This window comes from Prionailurus bengalensis, unplaced genomic scaffold, assembly GCF_016509475.1.
Source record: "Prionailurus bengalensis isolate Pbe53 unplaced genomic scaffold, Fcat_Pben_1.1_paternal_pri Un_scaffold_55, whole genome shotgun sequence".
NCBI lineage: Eukaryota > Metazoa > Chordata > Mammalia > Carnivora > Felidae > Prionailurus > Prionailurus bengalensis.
In genome coordinates, this window is record NW_025091157.1 from 353,173 (window position 1) to 373,919 (window position 20,747).

The following is a 20,747-nucleotide window of genomic DNA, read 5'->3' on the forward strand; positions in this document are numbered from 1 at the left end:
AAAGAATAAAGGATTTGAGAAAATCTCCAGAAACAACCACAAAACAAGTAGTAAAATGACAATAAATACATACCTGTCAATAATTACTTTGGATATAAATGGAATAAACACTCCAACCAAAAGACCTAGGGTGACAGGATGGATTAAAAAACAAGACCCATCTGTATGCTGCCTGTAAAAGCCTCATTTTAGACATAAAGGCACCTGCAGATTGAAAGTGAGGGGATGCTTGCACTGTTGGTGGTAATGCAAACTGGTGCAGCCCCTCTGGAAAACAGTGCGTACGTTCCTCAAAACAATTGAAAATCAAACTACCCTACGACCCCTCAATAGCACTACTGGGAATTTATGCAAAGGATACAGGAGTGCTGATTCATAGGGCCACATGTACTCCAGTGTCTATAGCAGTGCTTTCAACAATAGCCAAATTCTGGAAAAAGCCTAAATGCCCATCAACTGATAAATGGATAAAGAGATGTGGTTTATATATACACTGAAATACTACCTGGCAAGGAGAAAGAGTGAAATCGTGCTATCTCTTGCAATATGGATGGAACTAGAAGGTATTATGCTACATGAAATAAGTCACCGAAAGACAGATATCATATGTTTTTGCTCCTATGTGGAACTTGAGAAATGTAACAGAAGACCGTGGGGGAAGGGAAGGGGAAAAATAGTTACAAACAGAGAAGGAGAGGGGCAAACCTTAGGAGACTCTCGAATGTAGAGAACAAATAGAGGGTTGATGGGGGGCGGTGGGTAAGAAGGGAAAGTGGGTGGTGGGCATTGAGGAGGGCACTTTTTGGGATGAGCCCTGGGTGTTGTCTATAAGTGATGAACCACGGGAATCTACTCCCAAAACCAAGAGCACACTATACACACTGTATATTAGCCAAGTTGACAATAAATTCTATTAAAAAAAAATGAAAGCGAGGGGATGGAGAAAAATTTATCACGTTAAAAGAAAAAATAGTGATACTTTTGTTAGACAAAAGAGTCCTTAAAACAAAGACTGTGGGGCACCTGGGTGCCTCAGTCATTTGAGCGACTGACTAGGTCTTGGCTCAGGTCATGATCTTATGCTGGTGGCTTTGAGCCCCATGTTGGGTTCCAGGCTGACAGCATGGAGGCTGCTTGAAATTTTCTCTCCCCCTTTCTATGTCCCTCCCCAACTCTGTCTCCCTCGAAATAAATAAACCAAAAACAAAGACTGTAGCAAGAGCCAAAGAATGCTACTGTACCATAATAAAGGGTACAATCCAATAGGAAGATCTAACAATTGTAAATATTTATGCACCCACCATGAGAGCACTCAAGTACATAAAACAATAACCAACATAAAGGAACTAATTGATAATAAGACAGTAATAGGGTACTTTAACACCCCATTTACATCAACATATCTTAACAAAAAAATCACCAAAAAATACATCTTAACAGAAAATCACCAAAGAAACAATGGCTTTGAGCCATACGAGAAAGACAGATATCATATGTGTTCACTCTTATGTGGATCCTGAGAAACTTAACAGGAATCCATGGGGGAGGGGAAGGAAAAAAAAAGATGTTAGTGTGGAAGAGAGCCAAAGCATAAGACACTCTTAAAAACTGAGAACAAACTGAGGGCTGATGGGGGTGGGAGGGAGTGGAGGGTGGGTGATGGGTATTGAGGAGGGCACCTGTTGAGATGAGCACTGAGTGTTGTATGGAAACCAATTTGACAATAAATTTCATATATTTAATAAAAAAAAAAAAAGAAACAATGGCTTTGAATGACAGAGTGGACCAGATTGGATTTAAGAGATTTTTTTCAGAACGTTCCATCTTAAAACAGAATACACGTTGTTTTCAACTATACATGGACTATTCTCAAGAATGGATAAAAAAAAAAGGCCTTAATTATTAAAAACAATACATGCAGGTTAAATAACGTGGTACTACACTGCAATGGGTTAAGCAAGAGATACAAGAAGAAACTTAAAAAAAATACGTGTATACAAATGGAAATGAAAAAAAAAACAAAAAAAAACAATGGTCTGAAACCTTTGAGATCCTGCAAAAGTGGTCCTAAGAGGGAAGTACATAGCAATATAAGCCTACTTCAAGGGGCAAGAAAAATTTCAAACAACCTAACCTTACACCTAAAGGAGCTAGAAAAAGAACAACAAATGAAGCCTGAAGCCAACAGAAGAAAGCAAGTAATAATGATGAGAGCAGGGGGCCCTTGGGTGGCTTAACTGGTTAAGTGTCTGACTCTCGATTTTGGCTCAGGTCATGATCTCACAGTTGCGAGATCGAGCCCCATGTTAGGCTCTCTGCTGGCAGCATGGAACCTGTCTGGGATTCTCTCTTTCCTTCTCTCTCTCACTCTCTCTCTCTGCCCATCCCCCACTCATGTGTGGTCTTTCTCAAAATAAAATTAAAAAAAGAAATTAAAGCAGAAATGAATGATAGACAAACAAAAAACAGATAATACTAGAACAAATCAATGAAACCTAGAGCTGGTTCTTTGTAAAAATTAATAAAACTGATAAGTTGTTAGCCAGAGTAATCAACAAGAAAATAGAAAAAAACAAAATAAATGAAACCACAAATATGAGAATAGAAATAAGAACCAACACCACAGAAATACAAACATTTATGAGAGAATATTGTGGAAAAATGTATGCCAACAAGTTGGACAACTTAGAAGAATTGAATAAATTCCTGGAAATATATAACTTACCAAAGTAAAACAAGAAGAAATAGAAACTTTGAAAAAAAATCAATAACCAGCAAGGAAACTGAATCAGGAATCAAAAAACTCTCAACAAACACAAGTCTAGGACCAGATGAATTCAGACGTAAATTTTAACATGTAAAGAAGAGCTAATACAAAAAAAAAAAAAAATTTAACCTGTCCTTTTCAAATTGTTCCAGAAAAACATAAAAGGAAGGGAAACTTCCAAATTTATTCTATGCCAGCTTTACCGTGATACCAAAACCAGATAAAGACACCACAGAGAGAATTACAGGCCAGCATCTCTGATGAACATGCAAAAATCTTCAACAAAATAAGCAAACTGATTCCAACAATACATTAAAAAATCATTCACCAGGGGCAGAGGCAGCTGGGTGGCTTAGTGAGGTAAGCATCCAATTTCAGCTCAGGTTATGATCTCATGGTCCGTCGGTTTGAGCCCAGTGTCAGGCTCTGTTGACAGCTTGGACCCTGGAGCCTATTTCAGATTCTGTATTTCCCTCTCTCTCTGTCCCTCCCCTGCTTGTGCTCCTTCTCCAAAATAAATAAACATTAAAAAAATCATTCTATCATTCACTGTAACCAAATGGGATTTATCCCTGGTTTGCAGGGGTGGTTCAATATTTGCAAATCAATGAATGTGATACCTCCTATTAATTTTCAAAAAAGCATAAAGTCATATCATTGCAATAGATGCAGAAAAAGAATTTGACAAACTATAACATCCATTCATGATATAAACTTCAACAAAGTAGGCTTAGAGGAACCATACCTCAACATAATAAAGGCCATATATGGAAAATGAGCAGTTAATATGATCCTAGCTGGGGAAAAACTGAGAGAAAAACTTCTTAGATCTTGCTTCTAGTTATCTGCTTCTTCTCATTAGCACCATTGGTTGTTAATAAATTAATCTTAACATTTATTACGTCCTACTTTAATGGAGACCAATTTCTCCTATACAAGTTTATGTATCTTATCTCTTTTTTTTAATCCACATTTCAATTTATCGTTTTTGTTTTTTTCTTAACACACTCCCCAAAGGTTAGATTTCTTTTGTTCACAAATCTGTTAGGAAAAGTGTGGCCAGGACAGCTAGTCTCTGCCCCGCTCAGCTTCAGGTGGGGCAACTGAAAGGTTTGGGGTTGGATCCATTTGAAGATTTGTTCACTAACGTCTGGTGGTTGGTGCTGGCTGTTGTCTGGGACTTCAGTTCAGGAGGCAGCAGAAACACTTAAACTGACACACCTAGACTCTCTTTGTGGCCTAGGCTTCCTCACTAGACGGGGAGCTAGATTCCAAGTTAGCAGCCTGAGATACAGAGCAAGGCAGAATCGCGTTTTGTCACCTAGACTTGGAATACACACAGGATCATAGTCACATATTCTGTTCATTAGGAGCAAGTCACTAAGGTTGTTCCATGGTCTTTTTTTTTAGTGGAATTAATATTTAAAACCTATGGACACCTTTAAAAAGCAGTATACTTTACCCACTGGCCACAAATGTTTGTATTCCTCCCACCTGAAAAATACATTCACTCCCCTCCCCCTCCAATACCTCCTGCAAGTCTCAGTTATCATGGCATCAGGTTCAGGGCTTGAGTCCAAGATCTGACCATCTTAATCGGGTGCAGTGGGGATAAGCTGCCTGGGTTATGGTATCTCAAATATAGCCTCTTCAGTGCAAGGGTTCTCAATGTGAGGACTTGAGAATGAAAGAGACAGTGATTTACCACTCACAAATGCAACATTCTAGTCAACTGCTGAGGACTCACCCATTCAGAAAAAGAAGATGGGAAGCACCCTAGTCCACAAGAGTTTTGAAATATAGCCTGATGCATGTTGTCAGTTCTTAAGATAGGACTTAGTCCTAACCACGGGAATACTTTCTCCATGTCTCTTCCCTTTCTTTACTCTTTGAGCTCTTGGTTCCTTCCTTTTCATAAGGAATGACCTGTATTTGCAGCTGTTTTTTCATCCTGCTTCCTCCCTGTGGGACTTGTAAGACCCAAAGGCCTCTTTTCATTTTGCACTATTTGGTCTCTTTTAGTCCAAGGTAGCAAATAGTATGTTTGCTACTATAAATCTCTTACCTTTTTTAGTTTTCTGTAAATATTACTGGATTTCATGCCGTGTTTTAGCAAAGCGACCCTCCCAAGTCCTTTTGAGATAAGCTTTTCGCTTCAGGTTTCCTGTGAAGCTCTTATAGGACAATGCCTTTAAAATTCGTCTACTCTTGGGGCTCCTGTCTGGCTCAGTTGGTAGAGCATGTGACACTTGATCTCTGGGTGCTGAGTTTAAGCCCCATGTCGGGTATGGAACCCACTTAAAAAAAAATCTTATACTCTTAAGATCCTTAAAGAAATTGGAGGCATACCTTAAATCTTTCTGTTTTCCTGGTAGCACCCTGGAGTTTCTCTTAACCCAAAAAGCCATTTCTTTATTTTAGCATTATTTGACAGTTCAACATGTAGAGAGGCTGTAAATGAGAAACAGATACTTGAACCCAGTAAGTCCTGGTTCCTTTCAGTTGCATAGTCTTTCTTTAGTTTCTCTTTCCTATCCGTTTTACTTTCAGGTATTTTGTAGCATGACTTCCCTTTCCTCCAGTGTCATTTTCTTCACTTGCTTAGAAACCCTTGCTGTCAGCCTCTTCACAGGCCATCAGGTTTCCACTAAGAGTCTTGTGGAGGCCCTTTTTGGGTCTCATTCTTACGCTTTTCTACATCTTTCCAGGTTCCACCTACCTCCTGGTTCAAAGGAAGTTTAGTTTTAGGTTTTTTTGAATAGCAGCACACCATTTTTAGTATCAGTATCTGTGGTAGCAATTTACTGCTGCATTATAGGCTACCTCAACACCTGGAAGTTCAAAACAGCATTTATCTTGTTCACCAATCTTTAGGCACAGCAGAGTAGGGCAACTCATTTCTTCTTCTTTTGGCATCAGCTGGCATAACTGGAAGCTGGAGACTAGAATCATCTAAAGGCTTGTTCATGCACGTGTTTGGCTGTTGAGGCTGGCCTTTGGCTAGGACGTTGGCTAGTCTCAGCTGGAGTATCTACATGAAGACTCACTAGGTAGCCTGGGATTCCTCGCCACGTGGTGGCTGCGTTCTAAGGGTGAGCTTCCCTAGAGAAAGAAAGTCAGATGGGAGCTGTATCACATTTTCTAAGCTGGCCTTAAAAATCACAGCAGTTCTGCATATTCTGTTCACTAGAAACCAGTTACTGAAGCCAGCATATATTTAAGGGCAGGGATTTTCACAGAAGTATCAACGAATTTATAAAACCACCACATCCACTCACCTTGTCTTACCAATCATATAGAATGGATGGAAGTCGTTCCCAACTCAGCATCACTGAAACTCCAGCCAGTTTTGTTGTTGTGGTTGTTTTTGTTTAGTATGATCTCTTATTTTCTAGAAAGTAACAAAGGATTACAAGATAACAGTATTGAATTAAATTTTTTTTTTAGCCTCAAAAAAGTATGTGGATCATCCAATTAAAGTTTTATACTGGGAGATGTGATTTCTTAACACATCCCAGAGAACCATTTCTCCTGGGAATGCAGTTCAAATTAGCATAAAACATTTGCAGTTCAGAAACAGGCCGTGGCATTAGAAGCCTTACTTATAGATTCATGAATTAGAGTCTTATTTCCAGAGTCTTATCTTGGGACGTATTTTTTGACTTGGGCATACATAAGTCAATACGATATTGCTAAAACTTCTTTAAAAGTTATGGAGTGTTAAGATGGGGGAAGGGCTAAGAGACTTTCTCCTAAGAGGGGACTTATTTTATGAAAGAAAGATATGAAAAAATCATAGAAAAAATAAAAGTATAGAATCAAGTGCAAATGTTGTGTACTAAAGAGAATGATAGCAAAGATCTATTTCAGTAACACCTGATGTCTTTAACGTGTCTCTTGATTTTCTGACTTGTTTAAGGTTCCACATTCTAAGACAGGTAACATTTTATTGCAAATGAGTTTATTTAAAAATTTGAGTGCCTGGCTGGCTCAGTTACTCTTGATCTTGAGATTGTGAGCCTCACACTGGGTGTAGAGATTACTTAAAATCTGAAAAAAAAATGTTCATAGTAGTTTTGAGTTAGACTCTTTTCATTCCCTTCCAAACTATAGTGCTTTATTCATGCAGGCTGATGTCCTTACAACAGAACTGGAAACTACATCTTCAAAATATCTACACCTGGATGCAAAAAATCAAGTTCTTCAAGAGTCATTATCAATGAAAGCTTTCAAAGAAGAATGTGAAAAACTAGAGAGCAACAACAAGAAGTTACAGCAAGAAGTAGTAAAATTGAAACAATTTATGGAAATGAATATGGTACAACGCAGTCAAGTGGAGCAGTATAAACAGGAGATTGAAGAAAGAGCACGACTGGACATAGTAGAAAAATTACACGAAGTCAACCTGTTTTTACAGGTTAATTGATTGATCTGTAATGTGCTTTAACTCATTTTACTGGAAATTACATTTTGGATAGATGTATTGTAGGGGTTTCCTCTACTTGCTTTATGGTAGTTTGTAGATTTCTGGAGGCATTTGTTCCACCCTTTAAAGATTTCAGTTTTCATCATTATTCCTACTAAATCGAGAGGATAAGAAAAAATGATGATTTAAACAACTAGTCTCACTATGAAGAGGAAAAGAAAAATTATGATTTCAAAATTGCACTGTACTTGGATTATTCTTAAGTTTATTGTTGACCTTTAAAATTTTCTCATTGATTCTATTATTTGAATTATCAGATTGCGTGAATACTAATACAGGAATGTTTGAACTTTAATTTTATAAATCATGTTTAATTCAGTTGACATTGATGATAGATATTGTACACTTGAGCTTTTTTTCATTTAAAATTTCTCTCTGAAACATTGACTCAGAACTAAAGGAAACAGGTATAATTAATTATTCAGATTATACCTATTTTGAAACTATCGTGTTAATTTTTTTTTCATTAGGCACAAGCAGCAGCTCGACAAAACTTGGACCAGTTAAGAGAAAATAACCATGCTTCAATGAGAAATCAAATGGAACTTAGAATTAAAGATCTGGAATCTCAGGTCTCTACAATGAAGACTTCTCCAGATTCTACTAAAACAGAGTTGGAAACCTACAGGCAACTCTACCTAGAAGAATTAAAACTTACAACGTCCTTGAGAAACAAGCTGAACAGGTAAGTCAAAACAGAATCATAGACAAGAAATTTAGCTCATTAATTTGCCTCTAAAGCATAATTTCTGTGGAGCCAAGATCATGAGATGAGTAGGAAGTGAAAGCCAACTAGATCGTGTTATTTTGGAAAATGAGGTTTCTAAGTGAACTTACCTTTGAAATGTTAGTCCAGGACAGTTTGCATCCCTCTTCTTTTTTTTCAGTTTTACAGGACCTCTTCCCCCCCCCCCCCCGCACCCCCCCCCCCGTATATTTTCCATTGATCAGATCTGCTAGTCTTTAAGTGCATTGTTCGAAGCTTTCTCATTTAGAAGCGTATTATTATAAAATTGCTTGTCAGAATTACCCTAAATAGAAATGTCGGTGAGTTTCTTTTTGGAAGATTACATCTTTAACCTAAAAGGCCAAGTACTACTACTACTCATCCTGGCAGCTTGGTACATTTATTCTCTTGATTGTGACCTTTGGTATGATTACTAGAGTGGGCCTTGAGAAAAACTATCCTTTATGCTTTTTTCTACTTTACATAAAGGCATCCAGGTGAAATACAGAAAGACTCACACAGGGCTGAAGGGTAGTATAATTCCCAAAGTGGCTAAAAGAGCACCATGGTGGGAGGGAGGCATGTGGAAGACTGAAGACAGAAAGGGCAGATTCTGCCTCCAGTGCCTTGGTAACTGTTATGAGCTAATTGCCTCGGTAGCTGTTTTAGTTCTTTCTGATCACACGTCTGTCATCTACTATCTCCCCTAGAGATTGTTGGTCTCAATGATTCCTCAGTGTCAAATGCTCCGTTTCTTTGAGATAATGAGTGAAATGTACAAGAGTGGTGAAAGCAAACGCTTGAAAATGTCTTTGAGGGATGGTTTAGTTTTACATCTGTAAACAGGTTTACTAAATATAAGTATGTATATATAATGGCATCCTAAAGGATCCTGTCAGTACAGCCATTCCAGAAGACAGCAAGTATTATTTGTTAACCCATGTACATCACTGATAGCCACTTCTCTCCCTTCCCTAACTTGAATTGTTAGTTAGGAATGCCCCTGGAAACACAAGTATTTCTTTAGAACAATTTTAAAAGTATAATTTTAGATACTAGGTGTGCTCCGTCACATGTTCAGTGTTAAAACACTGTTCAATGGCAAATGCTATTTACTATTATGGAAACCTAAAAAAAAAATGTATGTCATTTAGGAATGATTTAGGGAAAAAGAAAATGTATTTGTGTTTTTTAATCTTCACAGGGCTAAGGAGAGACTGTCAGAGAGCAATACAAATTTTCTTGTGGAGAGACAGCAGCACCAAACTTTACTCAGGACCCTTACTATGAGCCCAGGCCTGGAACCACCTTATTGTGGACATTTTGAAAATAATTTAGTGCTCAATGGAAACCTTACTCCAAGAGGAAACTTAGTGATTCCTACCTTAAACCCACGGCCGTCATATGACGACAGGGAGGCTTCCTTGTGGAAGGTTAGTTATATTATCTGTTTAGTTTGGGTTTCAGATATCTGATGTTGTTCTTTTAATTTGGCAAAATTCTGAGTTGTTTAAGTAACTAGCACATACGAGATAAAAGTCAGCATTATATGTGCTAAGAAAGAACTGAGGTAAATTTTATATATATATATATATAATATATATAATATATTCATATAATATTAATATAATTTTAATATAATAAAATATAATATATTATAATATATAATATATAATATTTAATATAATATTAACATTAATATATAATGTTAATTATATAATATTAATATATTAATATATATATATATATATATATATATATATATTAGTCCCTTGATCTCTCATTTCTAAGAGATACTTATTTTTATTTTGTTTCAGTGAGAGAATGAGTGAGTGCATGCCGGGGAGGGGCAAAAGGAGAGGGAGAAAGAGAATCCCAAGCAGGTTTCATGCTCAGCACAGAGCCGAATGTGGGGCTCAGTCTCAAAACCATGAGATCATGACCTGAGTCAAAATCAAGATTTGGACACTAAAAACAACTGAGCCACCCAGGTGTGCCACAAGAGACACCTAGCATTAACTGTATTCAGTAAATATAACTAAACTTACCCATTTTAAATTTCTTGAAAAGCTTTCATTTAAATTTGATTTTAGAAAGTAAATGTTATTGCCTGGTAACCACGGGTACACTTAGATGCTTAGACTTATTTTCAGTTGGCAGTGGTTCATTAACATTTGAAAGTTTTGCTATAATCCAGTCTGTCCGCCCCTGTATGTCAGTGAATGATCATCCTCCAAACCCTTAACGACATATGAATGTTTACTATTTAAAAGAATCCATGAGGGTGCCTGGGTGGCTCAGTCAGTTCAGCGTCTAACTCTTGATCTCAGCTCAGGTTTTGATCTCAGGGTCATGAGTTCAAGTCCTGCATTGGGCTCTATGCTAAGCATGGAGGCTACTCTAAAAAAAAAGAAAAAAAAAGAATCCATGGTAAGTCCTTTTTATGAATTAAATCAACTTGTAACACTAAAAAGGTTAATTTCTCTTTTAAGTTAAAAGTGGTGCTATTTTCTTACATGAGAATACATCTTTAATTGCTTTCTTATTTATGTCACTCTTTTTTCTTTTTCCTTTTTTTTGACTTATACCACCTTTGTTTCCATTTTTATAAAATATCTTGATGAGTGATTGTAGAGCATTTTACAAATAGCTAAATCAAGCAAATATTTGAATTTTTAAAATGAAGCTTTTATTTCTTCAAATGAGTTCTTTGCCCCTTTGTCTTTTCTTTTTCTGGAACCCCTTGAATGCAAGTATTATTACACTGAATGTTGTCGCACAAGTCCCTTAACCTAGCCTCATTTTTAAAATTCTTTTTTCTTTTTGTTTTTTCACTTGAATGATTTCTACTACCCTGTCTTGCAAATTGTTGATCTGTTCTTCTGCATCTTCTTATCTGCTGTTGATTCCCTCTAGTGTATTTGTCATTTCTGTTATTGTATCCTTCAGCTCTGGTTGGTTCTTTTTTATATTTTCTATCTCCTTCTGATGTTATCACTGGATCCATTCTTTCTTCTCCCGAGTTCACTGAGCATCTTTATGACCGTTACCTTGAACTCTTTATGAGGTACATTACTTATCTCTGTTTCACTTAGTTTTTTTTTTTCTTAGGTTTTGTCATGTTCTTTCATTTGGAATGTACTCCTCTGTGTCCTCAGTTTGTCTGGCTTTCTATGTTTGTTCCTAAAATGGTTCCTTTCAACTTTTTCTCTCTTTCGAGCGAGCGATGCTTTTGAACAATGTACATTAATTATGAAGTCAAGGAAGAAGAGAATGTTTCTGTAAGTGCTGTCTAGTCATTTTTCTCGGTGGAGCTGTGACAGGTGACACTGGGTAGGCAGCAAGTAACCCTGCTCTTCTCTTTCTAAATTCAGAACACAGGAGACAGGGAGTTGGAGAGAAACTTAGTAGCTTTATTACTAATAAACACTAACAAACTGGAGGATATGATTTAGGTTATGTTAGCCACTTTGGGATTCCTCCCAAATTGGGCACTTCCCCACACAGTTGTAAATTGAGGAAACAGATGCTTGACCCCCACCCCGGGGGCTGGGTGCTTACCACAGAGCTGAGAGCAGACCCAAATTCATGTTACTGTGGGCAGGCACATCTTTTCAAAGAGGAGATCCAGAAACACAGAAGCATTGCTTAGCTCCTTCTCCCAAATTCACCTGTTAGGTAAGTCTCCCTTCCCCTCGGGAGGGAGACAGAGATAAGTCCACATGTGAGAAGTGAAGGTTCACCTATAATTTCCGACTGGATTTAAATTATAAATAAAGTGAAGTGTGTCTTTTGTACATACAACGAATGATGAGAGGTTAGACAGAAGCATGCTAGAAGGGAAAGAGAAATCTGTGTTGGGTTTTAAATTTTGCTATAAATAACCACACCATGGGTTCACTCATTTGTTGATTGATTTTGATAAAACAAATTTTCTTTGGAAGGAATAAATAATGCTTTCAGGAAGAATTTCCTCAGTTTCAGCTTGCTTGCTTCACCTAAAGATCTTCTCTTTCAAGTTCTCTGTCCTGTGGCTTAAAAAAGTTGTGCTTGGGGTGCCTGGGTGCCTCAGTCGGTTAAACGGCCGACTTTGGCTCAGGTCATGATCTTGCGGTGCGTGAGTTTGAGCCCCGCATCGGGCTCGGTGCTGACAGCTCAGAGCCTGGAGCCTGTTTCAGATTCTGTGTCTCCCTCTCTCTGACCCTCCCCCGTTCATGCTCTTTCTCTGTCTCAAAAATAAATAAACATTAAAAAAAATTTAAAAAAAAAATTAAAAAAGTTGTGCTTAAAAATTGACGGCTACTAAAAGGAGTTAACATAATTTCTGTTCCTTTATTTTCATTCATGACTTTAAAATTTGTAATTTAGAGAGCTACTATTGTGTGCCTCATACCTAAGCATTACTGAGCCACATGGCAAAGTTTTATGTATTCATTTTCTCTGAATTATACTTAAAATACACGTATTTTTCCTGACTATGAGGAAGTAACTGGCATAGAACTGTAGGCTTGGTAAGACCACAAGTGTATTCCTGGTCTGCATCTAGTTGGTTTCATGATCTCAGGCAAGGTACACTCTCTCTGAGCCCTTTTTGTCTATTACGCAAAATTCGGGATTTTGACTAAATTAGTGACATTTATATCTTCAAAATAATTTTTTTTCAAACAATAGAACGTAGTTTTTTTTTTTTTGCATTAAACTGTATTGTGTAAAACAGAGAGAAGTAGAGCTGTCTAACTAAAGGAGAGATGGAGACTACGCCTGTGACTTCCTTGTCCCTCAATCCTGCAGTGTCCCCAACCGAACCTTAGATTTCTATGGGCCATATTTGTATGTTAACAGTTAATGGGAAAATCCTTCTAATTAAAAATCCTTTAAAAATGTTCTTTGAATTAAAATTTGCTGAGATATAGTTATTCTGTGTATAATTTTCTCACCCTCTTATATTTCTGATCAATGGAAAGGCATACACAAAAGTACACATGTGTTCTTATTCATGGACTTGAAAGCTATTTTCACTATCGAAACACAGTTTTTACCTAGATATAAACATAAAGGTCACAGAGGTAAATATTTAGGAAAAGAGCTTTTGGGGAAAAGATGCAACATTACCTTGGTAGCTCCTTAAGTCACGTCATATAAAAAACGTGGTTTATATCTTATATCGTATTTATTAATGGTAATATAAAATTGTTTGAATACAGCCTTCCCCCATCATCTGGTATTGAGTAATTAGTTTTATAAGTCTGGTATAGTCATGTTGTCCCATTCATTTTATAAGGCCTGAATATAATGCTATTGTCAAAAAAGTGTTATGGTTCCTCAAAAACTTAAAAATAGATATTCATTAATTCCACTGCTGCGTATTTACCCAAAGAAAATGAAAACACTAATTTGAAAAGCTGTATGCATCCCTATGTTTATGGAAATATTGTTTGCGATAACCAAAATAGGGAAGCAAACTAAGTGTCCATGGAGAGATGAACGGATAAAGACAATGTGTAATATGTATACAATGAAATATAGCTCAGCTATCAAAAAGAATGAGATCTTGCCATTTGTGACAACATTGATAGACGTAGAGGGTATTATGCGAGGTGAAATAAATCGCAGAAAGACAAATAAATAACATCTGATTTCACTTACATGTGGAATATAAAAAAAACAAAACAAGTGAACAAACAGAATCATAACTACAGAGGACAAATTGGTGGTTGCTAGAGGTGCGGTGGGTAGAGAGGTATGGGCAAAATAGATGAAGGGGAGTAAGAGGTACAAATTCCAGTTGTAAAGTAAATAAGTCACAGGAATGAAGAATACAGCATATGGAATGTCGTCAATAATATTGTATTAATGTTGTATGGTGACAGAGGGTAACTACATGTACGGTAGCAAGCATAGCATAGTGTATCCCATTGTCCAATCTGAATTTGTATACTGAAAAACTAGTGTAACATTGTATGCCAACTATACTTCAATTAAAAAAAAGGTATTAGGGAAAACAGTCTCTGAAAATATTGGGAAGCATGTCAGCCAAAACATTTGTCCTCACACCTAAATTTGTAAAGACATTGGAATCCTTATCACCACAGTGTTGATTATGTCCTGTACACTACTTTGGAGCTCGTTTGGGGCATTCAGGGAGAGGCTACCTTGTCTAAGAAAGATCTAAATAAGTACATTCTAGACAGGAACAGTTGTAATATACAGTTGACCTTTGACCAACATGGTTTTGAACTGTGTGGGTCTACTTTACTTACACATGGATTATTTTTGGATACTCTACAGTACTCTAAGTGTATTTCCTCTTCCTTCCGTTTTTCTCAATGTCATTTTTTGCCCTAGCTTATTCTACTGTACAAAACATGTATGAATCGACTGTTTATTTTACCGGTAAGGCTTACGGTCAAGAGTAGACTATTAGTAATTAAGTTTTGGGGGGATGAAAAATTATATACAGGTTTTTGACTGTACCCCACCCCTGCGTTATTCATGGGTCACCTGTAGTTGGAAATATTCATACACATTTCATAAGTGGATAACCATAACTTTAATAAGTCAAGTGTTTCAAAACTTGGTCCTAATTTGGAGAAAGGAAACAAAGTTACAATTGAAAATTGTATATTGTTTTCCTTATCGCTAATGGAGAAAGTTATAAATCAGAAGCTAAGTTTGGAAACTGTTGGAACCCCCTATTTTTCCTTTCTTCAAAGAGATTTTCTGAAATCTTTGTGTGGATATGAAAGGAAATAAGTGTTTTAGTCATAATACAGATGGCAAAACATTTTTACTCAATTTTTGCCAGTAGAATTTCCACATGACAGTAAGACAGTCCCACTCTCTTCATTTTATATGTATTTAAGAGTCAGTCCTGAAAAATTAACAGCAAAAAGCATTCCTTCAAATTTTGTTTTTCTACAAGTGAAAAAATGGAAAGCCCACTTTAAGGAACAACTTATTAAGGTAAAAAACTGATTAAACTTTCATAAATGGCAGTATTTCTAATCATTTCCAGGTAATAATTCAGCATACAATATGATTCTTGTTTAAACTTTTTTGTCCCAGTAAGATCCAACATCACGTTTCAGAGATTATACATGTTCAATAGATCAATATTAATTGTGCTTTTTATCAGACTCACATAAATAGCATAATATATATATATAATGTACACATATTATATATTAATATAATACACTAAATATATTATATATATAACATACACATATTATATATACGTATACACACACACGTATATATGTATATATATGTATACATATATATGTGTGTGTGTGTGTGTGTGCGCGTGTATGTATGTATCTGTTCTCCGTTATCTAAAACTAAAATAAAATAGGTAGGAATTTCTTTTATTCATGTGATAGTTTTTCTGTTTAAGCAATCCCTAACTTTGGTTTAATCTCTACAAGTATTATTTCAAGACCACATGTCCTAAGCTATATATAATCCCTACCATGTCTTTTGTTTACCTTACACATTCTAAATAATATTTGGCTTATTTCAGATGCGGCAGGAGTTGGAGGAAAGAATAACCAGAGCACTAGAAGAAGGTATGTTGCCAAAATGTATGAAGTTAGATATCATTGATTTCTGAAACAAACTATAAATAGTAAATGGCATCCCTTTCCATTGTTTGGATAATAGATACTACATTCACAATTTTTTGTACATCTCTAATAAAAAATGTAAAAGCATGAGCATAATGAAGAACACACTTCTTCCTCATTTAGTCCTCATGTGTCATAGCTCTTTTAAAATCTCCCACAAGTCTAGGGGCAAGCAGGTGGTTCAGTCGGTTGGGCGACTGATTTCAGCTCAGGTGGGTTCAGGCCCCACAGAGGGCTCTGTGCTGAAAGCTCGGAGCCTGGAGCCTGCTTCAGATTCTGTGTCTCCCTCTCTCTGTGCCCCTGCCCGCTTGTGGTTTGCCTCTCTCTCAAAAATAAATTAACGTGAAAGAAGTTTTTTCAATCTCCCTAAGTCTATATATCTGTTATTATTTCTGGCGACAATCTTCCTTCACTGGTGCCATCCCTATGGAACTGTCAACCTGCACAAGTCTCAGAAAAGGTGTGCTTTATCAAATTGTTGTTTCTGCTAGTGATAGAAGACCCAAAATGCCAAAGTCGTCTTAGTAATGCTTGGTTAAGTAATTAGAGGTCATATAGCTGTCATTGACAGGTAATGGGTTTCAATCATCACTCATTGATTTTGTCATTGCTTTTGCCCTTGGGTAAAACTTCAAGTTCCTTAGCATGGAATGAAAACACCCAAATCAGTTTGCTTCTTGCCAGATCATTCAGCCTTGTCTCTCACTCTTTGCCCTACTCTGCTGCTTTGCTCTAGCACCTTGTCAAACTAAACTACCCATAATTGCACGAGTGTTCTTCCTCACTTCTAGCTCTTTGTATGTGCTTCTTCCCTCTACCTAGCATACTTTTTCCTTGTCCTTCAGGTATCAGCTGACATATCACCTTCACCAAAGAACAGACAATATTGACACAAAACTGGGATGTCCCTTCCATATGTTCCAGTAGTGCTGTGTTTTATACCTGTCACTTACATCTGTATACTTGGCTCTGTTTGGAAATGCCTGTTTGATGTTTCCGTTTATAGTTTATGATTGTTCAGGGTGGACTGTGTCCTCATCTTGTAATTTCACCTTGTAATGAAGAAACCAGAAACTCTGACATTTATCCACAATAGCAATTAGTTCAGTGTGCAACCCTGAGCAAAATATATTTAATACTAACCTTGGGTTTCATATTGCAGTTGTACGTAGGTATTTTTCATTTTTCTTAACCCTCATAAAGGCCACAACTTTGTTTTTTTCTTTTTCTTTTCTTTTCTTTTTCTTTTCTTTTCTTTTCTTCTTCTTTTTTTTTTCATCAGTTGTAGTGAAAATTATTTTGGAGAAAGAAGATAATTCTTTCTTTTCCTTTTCAGATGCTACCAAATTTGAATGAGGATCCTGTAGAAATCCTTTAGTATCTACTGATGATTCAATTCTAAATCAAGATCCAGTATGGAAAGCGTCACGAGAATATGTACAGATTTTGAACAGAAATTATATGATTTGAATAATAAATAGAAAAAATTTACTGGATTCTTACCAAACATGTTCATTGTTTCCCAATTGAACACACTACTATGGCAAAGTCTTGATTAAAGGAAAATGTTTTTGTATCATATGTGTGTAATGAAAATCTTTATAATATTTTAAACTATGTTTTTTGGAAACTCATTAACTTTTAAGCACATTTTGTACGTGGAAACCAGCACTAGAGGGTTTTACATACATCAGACTGCTCCACTAACAGCGGTTTGAACAGCACCCAAACAACCAAGTTGTCATTAACACTTCAGTAGTGTTCATGGATGGCTTTTTGTATTTTCCAATTTTTATGACTATATGTGGGCCTAAAGATTTAGACATTATTTAGATGTATTCCTGCTATGGCTATTGCCAATGTTTATACGTATTACAATTTTTTTAGAGTGCCATAGAACCTATCTATAATTTTAATTGTAAACACTGATTTGTAGCTCTTTCCACATGGAGAAATAAGATTTGCCTAAGGCTTTTCACTTTTTAATTAATTAATTAATTAATTTTCGAATTGCTTTTTAGAAACAAAGTTAGAGAAAAGAAAAATTAGAGAGGAAAAAGAAAAAGAACTCCCCCCCCCCGCCCCAGAGCCATTTGCTAATGGGATGCCTGATTCCTGTAGCATTTAAATCCTACAAGTCAGTACATTCCACATAACTACCATACAACCTTCACAATAAGAACATGAACTCTAATACACTCGACTCTTAAACAATGGTGTTAAGGGCTCTGACCCCGCCCCCCACAGTCAAAAAGCCATGAACAACTTTTGACCCCCAAAGACTTAACCACTACTACTACCAATAATCTTTTGTGTATATATATATATATATATATCATACTCTATTCTTAAAATAAAGTAAGCTACAGAAAAAAATACCATGAAGAAAATTATGAAAGAAATTACATTTCCAGTACTGAAAAAAAAAATCTGTGTGTAGTCAGTGCACCCATTAAAACTCTTTTGTTCAAATGTTCAGTATAATTCTATCATTTATTCCTCATAATTCTTTTTACGTTTGGTCACTTATCTGTAGTATACGTTATACCACGGAAGGTCCTGTTCAGAGCCATGTATTGAATTCAGTTGTATGTCTTAGTCTCTTTCACTCTAGAACAGTTCCTTTGTTTTTCCTTGACTTTCAAGACTTTTAACCTTTTGACGACTAAATTCCAGTAACGTGGAATGTCTTTCATTGTGGATTTTTCTTAGGTTTCCTTATGGTAAAATTCAGACCATACCTGTTGAGCAAGAGTATCACTACAACCTACTCTTCGCATCCTATCATGTGACCTACAATTTTGAATTGTCCCCATACTGATGATGTTAATGTTGGCCACCGGAGGTAGTATCTGCCAGGTTTCTCGCCTGGAATGTTAACTTTCCACTTTCCAATTATTATTTTATGGGGAAGTACTTTGAGACATGTAAAATATCTCCTTTCTCAGACACCCTGTGCCAGGCCACCTCTTCTGCAGATGATTTGCCCCCCTGCAGGTTCTGAAAACCCATGCTGGGCTATTCTTCCCCTGTGCAGATGCCTCCCTACCCTGTTCAGTCTGTGATACTTCATTATTCTATACCATTCACCTTTCGGGGATGCTCTCACTTGAGCTCCAACACTGTGCAGGGTGACTGTCCTACACGTAATGCCTTCCCCATTCTAAGCTCCAACACCTCACTCTGGACCCCCACAACTCCATGCCTCTGTTTCTAGGACTGGGAACTAAAATATCGGGGATGATAAAGAGGAAAGGAAGGAAGGGCTCTACAGGTCTTTTATAATCAACTTGGCAAGCTCTCCAAAGCCGTTTCTCATTGGAATTGCATCGAATCGGCCAACAGTTTGTAAGGAAAGAAATTTCTTATACTGATTTTTCCAAAGAACTAGTCTTTTAATTATCTAAGCTTATTCCCCACAATATATTGTTTCTTACTCGAGTGTTTTGTCTGCAGATTCTTTTGGATTTGGTACATGCAGTGACATATAATCTATAAATAGTGGCATTTTTTTCCCAATTCCTAGACCTTTCATTTTTTTTTTCTTTCCTACTACAAGAATGACGTTGAGTAAATGTGAGGATAGTGAGCGTTCATGTCTTCTTGAAATTGCAACATGTAAAAGTAGTTTTCTGTAACTATGTAGATAGTGGGGTTTTTAAAAGTGGATGTCTTTTATTAGTCTCTTAGTTTGCTCTTGCCGTTTACAACAGATCACCATCAACACAGTGTCTTAAAGCCCCACGCATTGATCTCACATTTTTATGGGTCAGAAGCTAAGCAATGGCTTAGCTGAGTCCTTTGTTCAGGTTCTCACAAGGCTGTAGCCAAGGTGTCCCCTAGACTGTGCTTCCCCATTTGGGCACTTCAACGGGGAAGAATCTGCTTCCAAGCCCATTGAGTTTGTTTTTAAGAGAATTTCCTTGTGACTGTATGACTGGACTCATTTCCACAGCCCTTTGCTAATTGGCTAGTTGGAGGCTTGGGTCCTAAGCGTTCCCAGACACTTGTCTTAGTGCTTTTGGGCTGCTCTAACAAAATACCATAGGCTTATAAAAAGAAAGTTTTATTTTTCACCCTTCTGGAGGCTGGGAAGTCCAAAATGAAGGCACTGGCAGATTCAGTGTACAGCAACGGCCTGCTTCCTGGTTCATGGACGCTGGTCTTCCTGCTTGGTGCAGGGCCAAGGAAGCTCTCACAGCCCTCCTTTGTAAGGGCACTAATCCCATTCATGAGGGCTCCACCTTCGTGACTTCATTTCCCAAATCCCCCACTTCTAAATACTATCACGTTGAACATTAAGAGTTAACACATGAATTTGGGTGAGTGGGGACACAAATATTCAGCCTAGAGCAAGGCTGTTCCTTGTTCTTGGCCACGTAGACTTCCTCAATACGGCCGCCTAGTTTAGGAGGCCAGCAAGGAGAATGTCACTTCAGAGAAGGCTCAGTCCCCCTTGAAGTGTATTCACATGATTAGATCAGGTTTGCCTAGCATGATCCTCTTTTGATTGACTCTGAATTAACTGAATAATGTCTGCAACATTCCTTTACATGTGCCATATTCTAAAAGCTAGAGTCAAGTCACAGATCTTAACATAATTATAAAGAAAAGGTGACAATACTCAAGGGCAGATATTATGGGGTCACTTAGGGTCTTTCTGCTACAAGTATATTAAGGAAGTTCCCTTATAATACTAGTTTTCTAAGTTCTGTCATGAATGAATATTGAATGTGAAAAGATGTTTATTTCACATCTATTGAGATAATTTTTTTTTAATTTTTTTTCAACGTTTATTTATTTTTGGGACAGAGAGAGACAGAGCATGAACGGGGGAGGGGCAGAGAGAGAGGGAGACACAGAATCGGAAACAGGCTCCAGGCTCTGAGCCATCAGCCCAGAGCCCGATGCGGGGCTCGAACTCACGGACCGCGAGATAGTGACCTGGCTGAAGTCGGACGCTTAACCGACTGTGCCACCCAGGCGCCCCTATTGAGATAATTTTTTTAACTGTTTATTTTTGAGAGAGACCAAGCAAGTCAGCAGGGGAGGGTCAGAGAGAGAGGGAGACAGGATCTGAAGCAAACTCTGCGCTGACAGTGGCGAGCCCAATGAGAACCCCACATGGTGCTTAAACACACA

The 20,747-nt window shown here is 37.2% G+C and overlaps 1 protein-coding gene across 1 annotated transcript in view; it reads left to right on the forward strand.

Moving 5' to 3' along the window:
• Positions 1 to 17,184, forward strand: part of LOC122478362 (ankyrin repeat domain-containing protein 26-like) — a 112,489-nt gene extending 95,305 nt beyond the window's left edge. Inside the window, exons 23-27 of the mRNA XM_043572004.1 lie at positions 6,897 to 7,184; positions 7,724 to 7,938; positions 9,185 to 9,413; positions 15,503 to 15,548; positions 16,942 to 17,184. Of these exons, the coding sequence (XP_043427939.1) occupies positions 6,897 to 7,184; positions 7,724 to 7,938; positions 9,185 to 9,413; positions 15,503 to 15,548; positions 16,942 to 16,961 (798 nt within the window). The 3' untranslated portion in view covers positions 16,962 to 17,184. The remainder of the gene's footprint in view (positions 1 to 6,896; positions 7,185 to 7,723; positions 7,939 to 9,184; positions 9,414 to 15,502; positions 15,549 to 16,941) is intronic.
• Positions 17,185 to 20,747: the final 3,563 nt, after the last annotated feature.